The sequence below is a fragment of the Schistocerca cancellata genome, chromosome 6, assembly GCF_023864275.1.
Source record: "Schistocerca cancellata isolate TAMUIC-IGC-003103 chromosome 6, iqSchCanc2.1, whole genome shotgun sequence".
NCBI lineage: Eukaryota > Metazoa > Arthropoda > Insecta > Orthoptera > Acrididae > Schistocerca > Schistocerca cancellata.
The window spans coordinates 358,233,712-358,250,994 of record NC_064631.1 but is presented as its reverse complement, the minus strand read 5'-3'; the positions used below and the strand labels follow the sequence as shown (position 1 = coordinate 358,250,994).

Sequence of the window (17,283 nt, the reverse complement as noted above, 5' to 3'; positions counted from 1 at the left end):
CGGTGAGATGCCGCGAGTAATAAGGCTAATGAGCAGGGCCACTATATTGTAGTATGTTGTATAAGTTGAGCATTTGGGTATGAAAGGAGGGTAGTCTGTGCGGTTGTGTTGATCACTGTGACTGGATGGTGTAATGGTGACGTAGGTTTGAATCCTGGTCTTGCATAAATATTCTACCTGCCCCATTGATATAAATCGATGCCCAGTGGCTGCCAATGTCTTTCATTCCTTTGTGTCTTGATTATTGTGTTCAATCAGTGTTCGGCTTGAGCACAACCTTACCTTAGTATTTCATGTGTGATCTCCAGCGTTGCGGAATTTTAAGACAAAAATTGATGCTTCAGCTTACAGAAGACTTTTCACATTAAAAAGTCACGTTATAAAAATATTTACCAGTTCAAGATTTAATGGAATTCTTTACGAATCAATATATCTAGATGCTATGTACACATTTTTTTTTTACTCATGATAACATAGGATATAAAAATTATGGTCTTTACATAATTGATGCTAAGCTAACGAAGAAGAAAATTAGAGTGGCTACAACGTTTGAATATAGTATCCTAAATGTAATTAAATGTTTTTTAAATGTCAATAATTGAAGCTTAAAGTTTAAAATTTGTAACAGTTACATCGAATTAAAATATTGATGTACAGGATTTCAAATTTCTTCTCCTTACGTGGGCCTCTAAGTTTCCCATCGGACTTCTCTGCTTCAGAAGAGAATGATTAACTGTGACGAACAGAGAACTCGTCGAACGATGTAGGCGGCTCTTACACTGTAGTCAAGAGTCTCAGTTTTCAGTAAACATTTTATTAAAACCTACGAAAGAGAATCATCTGCAAGTCCATACTCTATTCATTACAGTTCCGGTATTGTCCTTAAAATACATTTACACTGGGATCGGGTCAGAATACAAGCAATAGTGAAATACTTCTGTGGCACAAGGGGAGGACAAAAGTCACGACTGGTGAAAAACTTCTTGTTTAGAATGGCACTGGCGCCGTCGCCGGCGATGCGACAAGAGAGGCTGGCGCCGGCCTCCAGGCGGCGGTCAGGGGTTCGTGGCTCGTCGCGGGCGACGAACTTATCTGGCAGCTAGCGCCAGTAGCGGCAGGATCACGAACCACAGCACGGCGTCCACGTCAGAGCCGGACGACGTCTTCCTCCGCTGTATGGCCGCCATCTTGTCACCTGAGATAACAGATAAGGCGAAAAGGGAGAGAAACAAAAGAAGTTCTCATCGTGTGCGCTCGCGTACCACTTACATGTTGGGACACAAAAAGTAAAATATTTCTACGTTTAGTTTCCTAAACTCTTACCTTACCAATGAGTCGAGTTAACAGTTCATAACTTTCTTCTCATCAAAATACACAGTATTTCAAAAAGAATAGCGGAGTATACCACAGTTATCAGCTGGTTTATAGAAATTATTCAGCACTAGGATGAAAGAACAACAGAGTTGTTATGTCAAATTGTCACTTGTGGCGCTGGCAGTAAAGATAGCGAATCCGAATAGAGAATCTCTGAAATCTGACTGCTTGAAAGCCTTTTATCTGTAATTACAGATCAAAGTGCATCTCTTTTAAATATGACTGTCATCGCTAAGGCTCTGGCATGCTAACAACACTCTGAAAATAGGTTGTAGGGTATGGAATGGTGAGAATATGAGACCTTCTTGCACTTTGGGTTAAGATACCAGCCAACAAAATTAAATGCGACGTAACATTTACAGTGTGTTCTGTGCTGGGGATTTCAAGGTATTAACTGCAAAGGCAACTCCAGATATGGTAACTATGGTTTGGGAGGAATCTGCCAATTATGTTTATGCTGTGTGACATACTACATCGAATATAACAGCTGCACGACAAATTGCTTGAGTTACTTTTGCTTCATGTGTAATTCATCGATGTAAATCAAAGTTAATAAAAATGACGTAGCTTACAAAATACCACATTCTTTTTGAAATATCCTGTGTATTGAAGGTCAGAAAAATATTATCTAAAATTGTTGTTTTCTTAACTCTGAACTATCTGACAGAGCTATCATTTATTAATTGTATTACTGAATACCCATAGTTGCCTAGCCACAAAGGTATTTTGCTTCAATTTGCACTTCCAAACACGAGACATGATTTGTACTCAAGTGTACCGCGGCCGATTTTTGAAAATATACTGTAATTTTAAGATAATTACAGGCACAATTATTTAGTTCCCTTACACTAAAACAGATATTTTATGTTTATAACAGTGCTAATAACAATAATCAGTAGTACAGCAAATTGAATGTGCTGGAAAATGTGTAAACTGGTAAGCCAATGATCTTTCTGACGTTGCAAAATTGGTAGCCGCTGCAGAATGAATACACAGGGCGTTCTTGGAGTATAAGTGTAAGGGACAGACAAACGAAAACAGAGACATGGAAAAGAAAGAAATTAGACGGTTTATTATTTCAAACGCAATCGCCATAACTGTTAATGCGTTCATTGTACTGTGAGACAAGACGGTAAATGCCTTCTTGGAAAAATGTTTGTGGTTCCTCAGGCAATCACGATTGTACCCAGGCATGAACCTCTCCACCCGATGAAAATCGGCGGTAGTGTATGTGTTTCGCCAGGACTCCAAAATGTGGAAGTCGCATGGGGACGGGTCGGGCCTGTAAGGAGAATGTGTAAGAGCTTCCCGTCCACATGCTGGGAGATTATTTCGACTACCCTGCAGAAGTTTCACTGGGAAATCCTTACACATCTTGAACCCAGATTTCTACCACCCGACTTCCACGTTTTTGGAGCCGTGAAGAAACACATTCGTGGCCGACGATTTGCTTCGGACAAATAGGTACACGTCAGGGTACGATCGCGGTTCGGCACGCAACTGCCAACGTTTTTCCGTGCAAGCACTTTCCGCCTTGTCCCACAGTGGGGTAAATACACTCCTGGAAATTGAAATAAGAACACCGTGAATTCATTGTCCCAGGAAGCGGAAACTTTATTGACACATTCCTGGGGTCAGATACATCACATGATCACACTGACAGAACCACAGGCACATAGACACAGGCAACAGAGCATGCACAATGTCGGCACTAGTACAGTGTATATCCACCTTTCGCAGCAATGCAGGCTGCTATTCTCCCATGGAGACGATCGTAGAGATGCTGGATGTAGTCCTGTGGAACGCCTTGCCATGCCATTTCCACCTGGCGCCTCAGTTGGACCAGCGTTCGTGCTGGACGTGCAGACCGCGTGAGACGACGCTTCATCCAGTCCCAAAGATGCTCAATGGGGGACAGATCCGGAGATCTTGCTGGCCAGGGTAGTTGACTTACACCTTCTAGAGCACGTTGGGTGGCACGGGATACAAGCGGACGTGCATTGTCCTGTTGGAACAGCAAGTTCCCTTGCCGGTCTAGGAATGGTAGAACGATGGGTTCGATGACGGTTTGGATGTACCGTGCACTATTCAGTGTCCCCTCGACGATCACCAGTTGTGTACGGCCAGTGTAGGAGATCGCTCCCCACACCATGATGCCGGGTGTTGGCCCTGTGTGCCTCGGTCGTATGCAGTCCTGATTGTGGCGCTCACCTGCGCGGCGCCAAACACGCATACGACCATCATTGGCACCAAGGCAGAAGCGACTCTCTTCGCTGAAGACGACACGTCTCCATTCGTCCCTCCATTCACGCCTGTCGCGACACCACTGGAGGCGGGCTGCACGATGTTGGGGCGTGAGCGGAAGACGGCCTAACGGTGTGCGGGACCGTAGCCCAGCTTCATGGAGACGGTTGCGAATGGTCCTCGCCGATACCCCAGGAGCAACAGTGTCCCTAATTTGCTGGGAAGTGGCGGTGCGGTCCCCTACGGCACTGCGTAGGATCCTACGGTCTTGGCGTGCATCCGTGCGTCGCTGTGGTCCGGTCCCAGGTCGACGGGCACGTGCACCTTCCGCCGACCACTGGCGACAACATCGATGTACTGTGGAGACCTCACGCCCCACGTGTTGAGCAATTCGGCGGTACGTCCACCCGGCCTCCCGCATGCCCACTATACGCCCTCGCTCAAAGTCCGTCAACTGCACATACGGTTCACGTCCACGCTGTCGCGGCATGCTACCAGTGTTAAAGACTGCGATGGAGCTCCGTATGCCACGGCAAACTGGCTGACACTGACGGCGGCGGTGCACAAATGCTGCGCAGCTAGCGCCATTCGACGGCCAACACCGCGGTTCCTGGTGTGTCCGCTGTGCCGTGCGTGTGATCATTGCTTGTACAGCCCTCTCGCAGTGTCCGGAGCAAGTATGGTGGGTCTGACACACCGGTGTCAATGTGTTCTTTTTTCCATTTCCAGGAGTGTATATTTAACAGTGACGACGATTAATTCTGAAATACTAAACAACTTACATACTTTTTCCATCTGCGACGTTTGCAGTCGAGTGTCCTTTAAACGTTCTACGTAGAAACGCAATTAGAGTTTCAGAGTATTTCAAGGAGGAAAGGACGGTTAGCGGTAACATCTGGTCGAAACGATCGTCATCAAAAACGAGACAATTTCGTAGCAGATAGGCGGAGAAAAAATCTATTAGGTTTGATTAAGATATGACCTCCGCACTGACTCACATTTAGGGTAATTACAGACAATGTACAGGGGGGGGAGGGTGATTTCCAACCTAACAAATAAAGAATGACAGAAATTTTGTAACACCAATTTATTATTTAATATAATACCCGTGTACACTAATAACATGCGGACACGCTCAGATAACTTCTGCAAATCACTCAAAAAAAAAGGTCTCCGATTTCGAGTCCAACCAAGCGTTCAAGGCATCAATCACTACATCATCATTGTCAAATCATCGTCCTCTGAGGTCTTTTTCTAGGTTTGGGAAAAGAAAAAAAAGACTGATGAAGCAAAATCTGGAGAATATGGTGGGTGACATCGCAATTAGTACCCGCACTCACAGCAGATTTTCCAGTGTTGCTAGGGCGTTGTGCGCTGGTGTGTTGTCCTCATGGAAAAGAACTCCGAGCGCCAATTTTCCTCGCCTTTCTCTTTTTTTCTTTCTCTCTTCTCTCAAACGGCACAGGAAGGTGCACTAGTATGCTGCATTGACAGTTGGCGGATGATTTCTTCACTACACTGCACACGCTCCCGTCTCTGATCTACATTCAAGTCTTTCGGGACCCACCGAGCTGAAACTTTCCGCATTCCCAAAATATGCACGACAATGTTTATGAGCGCAGCCACCCATTGGAGATTACAAATGTGGCTTCAATGTGCTGCAGCGTTGTTCGACGATCCTGCAAAACCGTATCGTGAATTACAGTCACAGTTACATCAGTGACAACGGTGACAGGCCTTCCGCTTCCTGGCGCATCTTCCACACTCTTTCTTCCACGTTTGAAATCAGACACCCAGGTTTTCAATGTTGCTTAAGACGAAGCACTGTCCTTAAGTGTATTCCGCATGTCCTCTGCAATTTCCATGGGCGTCATTCCCTTCAGATGAAGATATTCGATCACAGCACGGTTCCGGATGCTCTTGATATTCGCAATTTGGCTTACACTACGGTATACAACGCATTTGTAGCGGCAAAACTAGCGACGCTGGAGCCGCGAAACTTGACTTGCATGCCCAAAAAGGATTATCATAAAAGTAGGTGCTGTTGTTTGTGCGAGACATTGCGGTAACTATCTCGGGCTGCAAACTTTTCGACCGCCCCTCGTATATTAAAACTGCAAAACAGAAATCTCAATGTAGCTTCTCTCAATTGAGAGTCTACTGCCATCTTTATTCTGTTAGGAAGCAGATTTAGTTTGTACGGCAGACACTCACTGGATTGCCTCTGTACTGATGAGATAATATCCAGCTCCGGCATTCATTTGAAGGTAAAAGTAACAATCACGGTACTTCATATAGAGGAAGACGGTATAGAAAGAAAAGGCAACGCTGCTAGAAGAAATTGCAAAGACTGTGTTTTCCAGTTTAAATGTTCAACTTTCGCTGAAAGTACCAGTGAAATGTGTGCTACATTTTCACGCATGGGAAACGTAGACAAACTACATTTTCGCTGCTGATTCGCAGCATTATGAAAGCACAATAGCATGATGCTATCTTTGGCACGTAAATCAATTGTGTTTGGCGGTGAAAAATTTCTACATTAGTTTGCAAATAACCGGAATCATATTACAGAAGTCGTCCATACATGGAACATGCATTTCACATAGATTGTAAGGCAGTTTTTGAAGACATCTACGCTGGGACCCATCTAATTTGATGGGTTGATTTTATCTTCAGGACATGTGGTGAAAGAGATGAGTCGTCAGATCCAGATGGAATCTGAACTCGGTTTTACAGAGAGTACTCACCGGCCGTGGCTCCATATCTACGTTGCACTTGTCGAGAATCTCTCGTCCAGCGGTAATTCGCGAGCGACTGGAGAAAAAGCGTAGGTGACTTCCATAGGTACCGCAAATATGAATGCTAACAGAACGGACCAGTGAATTACGGAACAATATCCATGGCATTGATTTGTTGCAGAATTCTTGTACATATTCTAATTTCGAATTTAATCATTTTCCGTGGGGGAAAAGCTTATATTTGCATATCAACACCGATTTTGAAATCATCGTTCATGTGAAACTCAGGCTGCCCTTTCCTGAGAACGAAGGATGAAGGGCAAGAGCGACATTCCATATTCATAGATTTCTGGAAACGTTTGACACACTGGCACACTACAAACGTAAGAAAGTCCGTTCATACAAAGAGGTTCTAATATTTGAATCGCTCGAAGACGGTTTAAGCAGTAGAACTCAATACGTGGTCCTGGACAGCGAGTGTTCATTGGAGATAAGGGTGTCATTAGGAATGCCCCGGGTAAGTATAATAGGATTCCTCTTATTCCCTGAGTATGTTAACGATCTGACGGGTAGCGGGAACAGGAGATTGCGACTGTTTGCTGTTAACGATATTGGTTGGTTGATTCGGGGGAGGGGACCAAACAGTAGGTCATCGGTTCCATCGAAAGAGGAAGTCGGCCGTGCCCTTTCAAAGGAACCATCCCGGCATTTGCCTGAAGTGATTTAGGGAAACCACGGAAAACCTGAATCAGGACGGCCGGACGCTGGTTTGAACCGTCGTCCTCCTGAATGGGAATCCATTGTGCTAACCATTGTGCCACCTCGCTCGGTTCTTAACGCAGTAGTGCACCGTAAAGCGTTGTATTTGAGTGAATCTAGGAGGATACTGGATGACTTGGGTAGAATTTCTGTTATGTGTGATGAAAGGCAGCTTGCTTTGAATATGGGAAAACGTAAGCCAATGAAGGTGGCTGTGGAAACAATCCTGTAGTGTTGGGAAACAGAGGTATTGTTGAGCTGCTTCATAGAGCTATTAAATAACAAGGCGCAATGTTGAAAAGTTACCAACAGGTTCCATAAAAACACGAGTATTATAGAAGAGGTCCATGAAATCAAATGGAAATGCCTGGAGGGAAGAAGACGTTCTTTTTGTGAAACGCAACTGAGAAATTTTAGAGGATTGACATTTGGGGCATACTGCACAATCATCATACTGTCATAATCTCGCACAAGGACCGCCGAGGTATATAAGAGAAACAGGGGATCGTACGGAAGCGTACGGAGAGACGTTTTGCTCTTGTTTCATTTGCGAGTGTCATAGGAAAGGGAATGAGTAGCAATAGTGTAGGGTACAATCCACCATGCAGCATATGGTGGCTTGCGGAACATGTATGTAGATGTAGGTGGAACAATACTCAGCCCCGCTCTCACAAAACGCCATACGGGCAACAAATATTGACACTATTTATAGCAAAAGAGACACGGAACCCTTCCTCGCTGCAACACACGAATACACACGAATGGAGAGGAGCACACTCTGAGAGGTCTATGATACTTTCTGAGAGCGTCACGCATGATTTATTGCTTGTACCCAACTCAAGAAAACGTGGAGAACAGAGACCCTAGATTACAAAACCCAGTATTTTGGAACGGAATGTTCTATCTGAGTCATTCGATTTCCGACCACTGGTGTGGAACATGACATTTTCGCGTCTCAATCACCGCAGTTAGAACTGGTAAAGCTATACTCTCGTAGGACTTTAATCTTTCTTGTAGTCCCTATGAATCAGTTGCATACATGCTAAATAGCTACATATGCTGAAAGACAAAGAGCACGTAACTAACGAACTTCAGTGTAGGTCCGTACGGATTTCTTCCGAAGACTCTTAGCCGGATCCAATACAGGTGACACGGCCACCTCAGTTGTTATCGCTCTGTATATCCATTGTGGATGACAAAACTGCGACTGTGATTTAAACTGTGCGATTTATCTGATAATAACATGCAACCAGTCAATAAACTAAAAAAAAGCGATTTATCTGGTAATAAATATGCAACCAGTCAAAAAACTAAAAAAGGGACTGGTTGCGTATTTATTACCAGATGAATCGCCAATTTACAGCTTATATTTGCTTACAGCTCGCAACGGTATTGCCTCCTTACCTAGCCTGCATTATCGTGAATATCTCGCCCATCACAAAATGCCAAGCGCCTGGAGAAAAGCGCAAGTGACTCCAGTATATAAGAAGGATAAAAGAACGCACCCGCAAAATTACAGACTAATATCGCTATCTCAGGTTTGCTGCAGCATCGCTGGACATATTCTCAGTTCGATTATAATAAACTTTCTTGAGAATTAAAAGCTTATGTCCACAAATCAGCGTGGTTTTAGAAAGCATCGCTCGTACGATACTCAGCTTGCCCTTTTGTCAAATGAGAGACTGCGAAAAATGGATGGAGGGCAACTGGCTCAAAATGGTTCAAGTGGCACTAAGCACTATGGGACTTAACATCTGAGGTCATCAGTCCGCTAGACTTAGAACTACTTAAACCTAACTAACCTAAGGACATCAGACACATCCATGCCCGAGGCAGGATTCGAACCTGCGACCGTAGCGGTCACGCGGCTCCAGACTGTAGCGCCTAGAACCGCTCGGCCACCAGGGCCGGCTTACACTTCCGGAAAGCATTTGACATGGTGCCCCGCTGAAAGCTGTTATCGACGGTGCGAGCATTTGGAATAAGTTCACAGATATGTGAGTGTCTCGAAGACTTCTTAAGTAATAGAACCCAGTATGCTGTCCTCGACGGCGACTGTTCGTCAGAGACAAAGGTACCATCAGGAGTGCCCCAGGGAAGTGTGATAGGACTGCTGCTGTTAATGATTTTGAGGACGGGGTGGGCGACAAACTGTGGTTATTTGCTGATGAAGTTGAGTGACCACAGGAAGATACAAGGCGACTTAGACAAAATTTCCGGTTAGTGTGGTGAATGAATGTGAAAAACTGTAAATTAATTCGGATGAGTAGGAAGATCAAACCTGTAATGTTGGGATACACTATTACTAATATCCTACTTGACAAAATTAAGTTCTTTAAATGTCTGGGCGTAACGTTGCAAAACGATATGAAATGGAACGAGCACATGAGACGTGAGGTGGAGAAGGCGAATGGTCGACTTCTATTTAGTGGGAAAAGAGTGGTGGAAAAGAGTGATTGACCTGTAAAAGAGACCGCATACAGGACGCTGGTGCGACGTATTCTTGAGTACTGCTCTAGTGTTTGGGATCCGTACCAGGTCGGATTGAAGGAAGACATCGAAGCAATTTAAAAACGGGCTGCTAGATTTGTTACCAGTAGGTTCGAACAACACGCAAATGTTACGGAGGTGCTTCGGAAACTCAAATGGGAATACCTGGAGGCAAGACGAAGTTCTTTTAGAGAAAAGCTATTCAGAAAATTTAGGGGATTGGCATTTGAAGCTGACTGCCAAACGATTCTACTGCTACCAACATACACTGCGCGTAAGGACCTCGAAGATAAGATACGAGAAATTACGTCTCATACGGGCGTGTATAGACAGTCGTTTTCCCCGCGCTCTATTTGCGAGTGGGCCAGGAAAGGAAATGACTAGCAGTGGTTAGGTTACCCTCTGCCACGCACCGTACGGTGGCTTGCTGAGTACCAGTCCTTCCGGACACAACGATGCTCACGTACGGGTACGTGCTTACTTGTCTGCCAATCTGAGCTTGCGTTTGACGTTTCCTAGCGCTGAGAGGATATGTGTTTCACGCACACGTACATTTAGGGAATGGAAGATATTTATCAAAGCTGTTTCCTATCATTGATGGAATTTTGTGAGCTGTCTGGCTAACAAAACCGTGCTCGATCGACATACTTACAAGGTTCGAGCGGATTTCGTACTTCTCTCCGCTATATTTTGTATCGGATATGTACTATGACAGCAAATAAAACCTGCTGGAGGTTACAGACGACTACAGACGTATAGAGGTCTTATAGGGGGCTAGTTCAGTGCACTCTTAGCGAAATTGCAAGAGCAGCTAATTTAATACCCCATGAACTGAGAAGCGTAAGCCAAAAAGTTGGGATTTAACACTGACATTCTCATTATAGTGACAAAGTGAGTTTTTCGTAAAATAATGGTCGCTTCCCTTTTGTGCGGAATCAATTGTACTGAAATATAACATAATTTAGATGCTCACATTTTCTGTTATTTTTCTACATCTGATAATTCTGGCAAGTGGTCGTTTATGTAGTTACGACACCCTACCAGTCTCTTTTTCTAATTTGATACGATTTATTTACCATTAACTACTTCTGGAACCACTGACGGCTTATCGATGGAGGTGTTGTAGGAACATTATTTTCTGGACTGAGTGCATCACGGTCTGGTGAAAATAATGGAAATTTGAGCATAAGTTAAAGAAATGAGTGATTAATTTCAAGCCACGCTAGATGTATATTGCCAACGTACGAACGCACCTGCAGCTTGCAGTATCCATGTTGTACAATAAATCACATCAAATAGCGACTGGTTGCTTGTCATGGACACGTAAACGGCTGATTTAAATCACAGTTGCAGTAATTCGTCTGCAATCAGTATAACGAAAATAATGACAATGTATACTTGCACTTGTTTATAACAGGGAGATATTTTCTGCTCTAGCAAAAGACTCCATACGATGCTCGTCGAAGTGCGCAATTCACAGACAAGAGAGAAGTTGACGGAAGTTTTTCATAAATCTTCTCCCACACCACCCAACGCCATCTCCTAAAATTAAACTCTGCAAACTACTCATTGTCTAGAAGTGTGGCAAGCCGTCTGTGGCTTGAACGACGCAGCTAAGTTTCAGACCGTGGTGATAAATTTCTTCTAGTTAGCATGGCACCTGTTGTGAAACTTTCTGTCTGCTCGTTTGTTCGGCTCTCCGAGCACTACATCTCATTGCACCATAGATTAAACGCCTGTCAGCAAGTTCTCGCAACGACTAATGCTCCATCTTCGCAACGGAGCATGAGTCGCAGACATCGGTCGACTCCACCGCGGGCACCACAAAGACGACTGTGTATTGTTTTCCTAGGTAGCGTCACCAAGAGTCATATGCTAGGCAGCTGTTTGTTGTTAAACGCAAGCAGTTCATATTCAGGCCTCTGAGTAGTATTTTTCATTCTACTACGTCTTACAGCTTTAAATATTAATTTCCGAACATTGGTTCCTAAAATCGTAATAATCTGTTTAGGATAGTCCAAATCTCTATTACTGTGACCCTAAAGGTTTTGAGACATTCTGTATACAATATTCAAATATAAACCTATGTAATAGCTTAATAAATGTCATAAAATATAAAGATTTCAGTCATTAAGAGATCCCTTTGTATATACCACAGTTTCAGCAACAGTCAGGTAAATACTTTGCTTTGAAACAAGAAATACCTAAAACTTTCATAGGAACTATAGATTAACAGTTAATATAAAAGGCTGTTACACCTTAGCTTTGCAGAAGCCTTAGACATAACAGTGCCGTGCCTTGAGAAACACTTTCTCTGTTTTGAAAACAGAATAATATAATACTGAAACGGCGTTCTGTGGTAACTACTTGCATAGGAATAGGGGGTGATCGAGTATTATCGGACACTCATACTTTTTAGGAATTATAATATTCTGTTAGAACATTCTTGTCATTAAACAATACTATCGTTCTTTACTTGATAGAATTATAATACTTGATGTCATAAAACCACACGTTCGTTCATTTTTTAATATTTCTCCACCATTCAAATTTAGTCTTTTGGGGTATCAGACATGAAACTGTAATGTGTAAAACACTCATTTTTGATAAAAAAGATTTAATTGAATGAATCGTGAATCATTATAAACTTGAACTTTTTGAACGTCGTCAATTCATTTGGAAACATCATTCTTGCCCTCATTTTTTGATTTTCGTAGGTCGCGTCAGTTATCTTTGCATATCTCTGCTACATTCAACTCTCTGAAACTTTTTCGCTTATTCGCTGAGACAATTTCGCATTTTTCCGAGCTAGGTTAGTCTACTAGCCAATGTGAAACTTTCGCAGTATTGAAACGACGAGGGGTCCTTTGTTTGAACGTGTGTATTGTGTATTGAACGGGGGACCTAGAAACGACGGAGAGGCTTCGCCCCGCCGTAGCCCTCAGTGGTTCACAGCCCCACAACAGGCTAGGCCAGTCCACTCACCCCACCACCGCCTCACGCCGAACACAAGGTTATTGTGCGGCTCGGCCTGATTCATATTATATGAAACGTATTCGCAGCTGCGAATATGGGCAACCATCGGGTGTATACTGTAATGCAAACGATGAAAATTTGTGCCGGACCGGGACTCGAATGCTGACCTCTTGCTTATCGCTAGCAGTCGCCTTACCATTAGGCTATCCGAGCAGGACTCAAGGCCAGACGCAAACTTCCATATGTTGTCGACCATATGTCCGCAGTCTGCACTCGTACATGCATTACGTATAATCCCGCACAGGGGACATTTTACTTTAAAATCCCTTGACCAGTATCGGGCATGCATGTTCGAAGGCATAGGCGTTGTGATGCCTACAGGGATGAAATGAACTCGCAGTTTCGAATATGGACAGCCAACGTCAGCTGTATAGTGGAGTGCATGTGCGAAGGAACATTGCATAGTACTTCTGAACAGCACAGGCACTGCAATATCTCTTTATCTGGCGACCCCCGGCAAGCGATTTTCAGTTAAAATGTCTCCCCTGTGGGGGAATGTACATAACGGACGCACGGGTGCTGGCGGTAGACGCAATGTTGACGACATATGCAAGTGCAGGTCTGGCCGTGAAGCGTGGTCAGATTGCCTAATTCTAAGGAGAGCGCTCCATATAAGCGGGAAATCAGAGTTCGAGCTCCGGTCCGGCACAAATTTTCACTGTTGTCCTTCTGTTATACGGCTGATGGTTGTCCACATTCGCAACTGGAAATACATTGCATGTAGTCACCAACAACACAGGCGATGCAGTACCGTATTAGATTTATATTAAATTCTGCCGCCCTTGTTCACGGAAAAATCAACTGCCGTAAATATGTACCTCTGAAAGTCTCGGTGTTCTTTTCCTCGTTTCCATAAATCCCCAGAACTTCTGAAATAACGAATTCCTGTTTGTGTGCGTTAATACTCACGCAGTAGTTTTAGAGCTGTATAGACACGGTCGTAAGGCATACCACCTAATAACGAAACTGCAACGCTTGTGATCGAAATGACCGATTCTATTTGAGTGTCACTGTGCTCAAACGCGATTGCGGTCGTGGGCTAGGATCGTGCAGCAGCTTTGCGGTTTGCACTCTATTACACATCCATTACTGTCAGCTTCCGCTGAAAATGCAGAATGCTGTGGCGCGTAAGAGGGGCGCTCTGCAACCTGGCGGTGCGCGCGGCGGTCGCGTTTCACTCAACGTTTGCCCTTTAACTGGCGCATGCAGGCGCCGGCTGGTTTTTAGCGGCGGGGAGGGCTGCTGTGCGATGCATCACCATTACCGGTTATTGGCGCGCGTCGGAAGTTTGCCGCGCCGGTACACGCCGCCATTCCGATGGAACGGTTATCGCGCCGATGTTCGGGCAGGCATTAGGGACGGCACGGCACGGCGAGCCGAAGCGAAGCGGGGCTCAGGGGTGGAGCAGCCTCTGTCTGCCACCGAATTCCCGTTCCCTCCCTTACCTGCAGAATCGTACCCTCGACACAGTGGTGCTTCGTCAGCCATCTTGCTCCCGCTGGTGCTACCAAATAGCGTTTCCTGTCATTCAGTTTTGTCTCGTCACTCTTCAGTATATAACGTAACTGGCTTAGTGCCCGCTACTACGTTCGCGTACAGTGTATGGCCTGCAGAGATTCACTTGCTTTTATTTAATCGAATTTTTATGTTGTTCACAAACTGCAACACATTGTAAGCTTTTCACGCTAATCAAGGCCATGTAAGCATGGCCATTTCCGAATGTACTTCTGACCAAAAAGCGATTCTGGTGGAGTTCAAAGTTCCCGTTCACCATGTCTTTTGCGTTCTTGAAGAGATATTTCCGTAGCAACTTTTATCCCCCAACAATCATTTCCTTATATCTAACCGAGAAGTGAAATACTACTTTCATAAATCTAACTTTACAATTTTTTTTAATTTAAGGAAATATTTTCTCAAAAATTTTCCTCCCCTATTGCACTCCCAAAGGAGTTGATTTTCCAGAAAGTATTTTTTTTTATTCCTAACCGAGAAGTCAAACAGCGATTCTCACAGATGTAGCCTTAAAAATCCTTTAGTTGTTCTTTAGTAGTTATTTATTTAAAAAAAAAACTTTCACCCACTATTTTACCCAGTGGTTGAATTTTCAAAAATGCTGAGAAAGGTATTTTTTTTTTATTTTCTGAGTTACAAACCAAATATCAGTTTTCATAGTTCTAACTGACAAACTCCCCTAACAGCTACATACTTTCATAAACCCTTTCGTTTTCTATTTCACCCCCTCAGCAGTGGAATCTCGGAAAATCCCTTCTTAAAAGATAAATCCACACCCTCTCCAAACTTCAAGTTTATATCTTTAGTGGTTTGGGCTGGGCAATGATGGGTCCGTGAATCAGTCTCATCCTACTTAATCCCCTTAGGGATTGAATTTTCAAAAGTAGTGGAATACATATTTTTTCCTTCTCTAAATGAGAAGCCAAACACCAATTTTTAAAGCTGTAGCTTTAAAAACACTTTCGCAATGGAACATTTTCATATAATGTTTCACCCCATTTCACCCTCTTAGGAGCTGAATTTTCAAAAACAGTTATATGCGTATGTTTTATTTCTAACAGAAAAGCCGGATATAATTTTCTTGTATTTACATTCAAAAACGCTTGCACAATGAAATATTTCCACAAAATCTTTCATCCTCCTTTTCATCGCCATAGTGGCTGAATTTCCAAAAACAGTGAAACACGAATTTTTTAAGAAGCCAAAAAAATTATCATAGATTTAGCTTTAAAATGCCTTTAAAATGAAACTTTTTCATAAAAAATCTCATCCTCTATGTCACACCCTTAGGGGTTTAGTCCCCCAATACACTGAAAGACGTACTTTTTCTTATTTCTAACCGAGAAATCAAATACCAATTCTCATCGATGCAGCCCTAAAAATCCTATAATTGTTCTTTAGTAATTATTTATTTTCAAAAAAATCTCACCCACTATTTTTCCCCTTAGTAGTTGAATTTACAAAAACGCTGAAATACATACTTTTTATTGCCTGGCTGAGAAACAAAATACCAGTTTTCGTAGTTCTAGCTTCAAAATTCCCTTAAAAGTGACACCGTTTTCAAAAGTCTTTCATCCCCTATTTCAGCGCCTTAGCAGTGGAATTTCGGACAATCCATTCCTAAACGATGCCTTCAGTGTTTGATCCACACCCTCTCCAAATTTGAAGTTTCTATCCTTAGCGATTTGGGCTAAACGATGATGAGTCAGCAGTCAGTCAGTCAGGACACTGTTTTTTACTTACAGATTAATTAATGCCTCCATGAGAGCCATGGGGTAGGCAAGGAATTGGAAACTTTGCGACAGGTAACTCAAAACAACGGTTTCTACCCACAGTTATTTGGTTAGGTAGTTATGTGTTCCATAGACCGTTTGCACGATGTTCAAATAGCTTAAGGAATGCAGCCACGTTACGTCGTCAACAATCGCTGATATTTCGAGAAGAGCCACCGAGCCATTTTCAAGCAAAACTGCAGCAAGTAAGCGTTGTACAAGCAAATTTAAAGCGTCCGTTTCCAAAGAAAATCCGCAAAGATAACAAACACACTTAATGTAAATGCTAGCACCATCACAAACCAAAGATGAACGATGTCAGAAGTTATCGATAGTGAAATTAGTAATCAACGGGTGAGGTAGCATCAACTCTGTTTTTTGACATATAAGAGAGTGGGATTCCAGAAAAATCCAAACAAAGCCAGCATCTTTATTCATAAGGTTGCTTGCTAATAAAATTACCAGAGTGAGTGATGATACGGTTGATCCCGGCGGAGGTTAGAGTCCTCCCTCGGGCATGGGTGTGTGTGTTTGTTCTTAGGATAATTTAGGTTAAGTAGTGTGTAAGCTTACGGACTGATGACCTTAGCTGTTAAGTCCCATAAGATTTCACACACATTTGAACTTGTTTTGATTGTCGTAGGTATCTACTGGGTTGTTCAGCTGTTCTTTGAAGTATTTCCTCCATTCTCTGATTTCCTTCATTAGTAGTGATTAGTTTTCCATTCTCGTCCTTCATTATCACTGGTTTAGGTCTGTACTCTTTTCTACAGCTATTCATTGTCCTGCAAAACAGTTTACTATTGTTCTGGTTAAAGTCCTCCTGAGCCTTCTCTATATGTTAATATACGAATGCTCTTTTCTTTCGCCTTGTTATACTCTTCATTTATCTCGTGGCTTTCCTGCATGTTGTTTGGTTTTCGTGCGTGTTGTTGTTCATCATTGCCTGTCTGGCTCTATTCCTGTCCTTTACTGATTTTCTACATGTTTCATTGGACCATGATTTGCGCTTTATATTGCTATTATTATTATCTCCTAGTAGTTCATGCCCTGTTTCTCTCATAACTGTTGTCATCTTCTACCATTTTGTGCTGAAATCTTAACCTTCTTTTTTATTGTTGTCATTCCCTAATTCAGGGAATCTATTTTAAGCGCAATCTTAAACTGTTTATTCACGTCCTCCTCTTTCAGCCTACTCACGTTTTTGGTTTTTTTTCCACTGTTGTTCTTACGTGGTGGTTTTGGTAATGATTGTTTCATCTTTATTAGCACAAGAGAATTATCTGATTCTATCTCAGCTTTCTCATTGTCCTAACATCTGTTATTGCCTTTTTATGTTTTTTCTCTAACAAAACATG

The 17,283-nt window shown here is 43.1% G+C and overlaps 1 protein-coding gene across 3 annotated transcripts in view; it reads right to left on the bottom strand.

The window, feature by feature from the left end:
- Positions 1-397: 397 nt before the first annotated feature.
- LOC126191410 (hemicentin-2-like) overlaps positions 398-17,283 on the bottom strand; it is a 1,933,978-nt gene continuing 1,917,092 nt past the window's right edge. For all 3 annotated transcript variants that reach the window (XM_049932279.1, XM_049932278.1, XM_049932280.1), the window contains one exon: positions 398-1,195. In XM_049932279.1, coding sequence (XP_049788236.1) covers positions 1,089-1,195 — 107 coding nt within the window. In that variant the 3' untranslated portion in view covers positions 398-1,088. The remainder of the gene's footprint in view (positions 1,196-17,283) is intronic.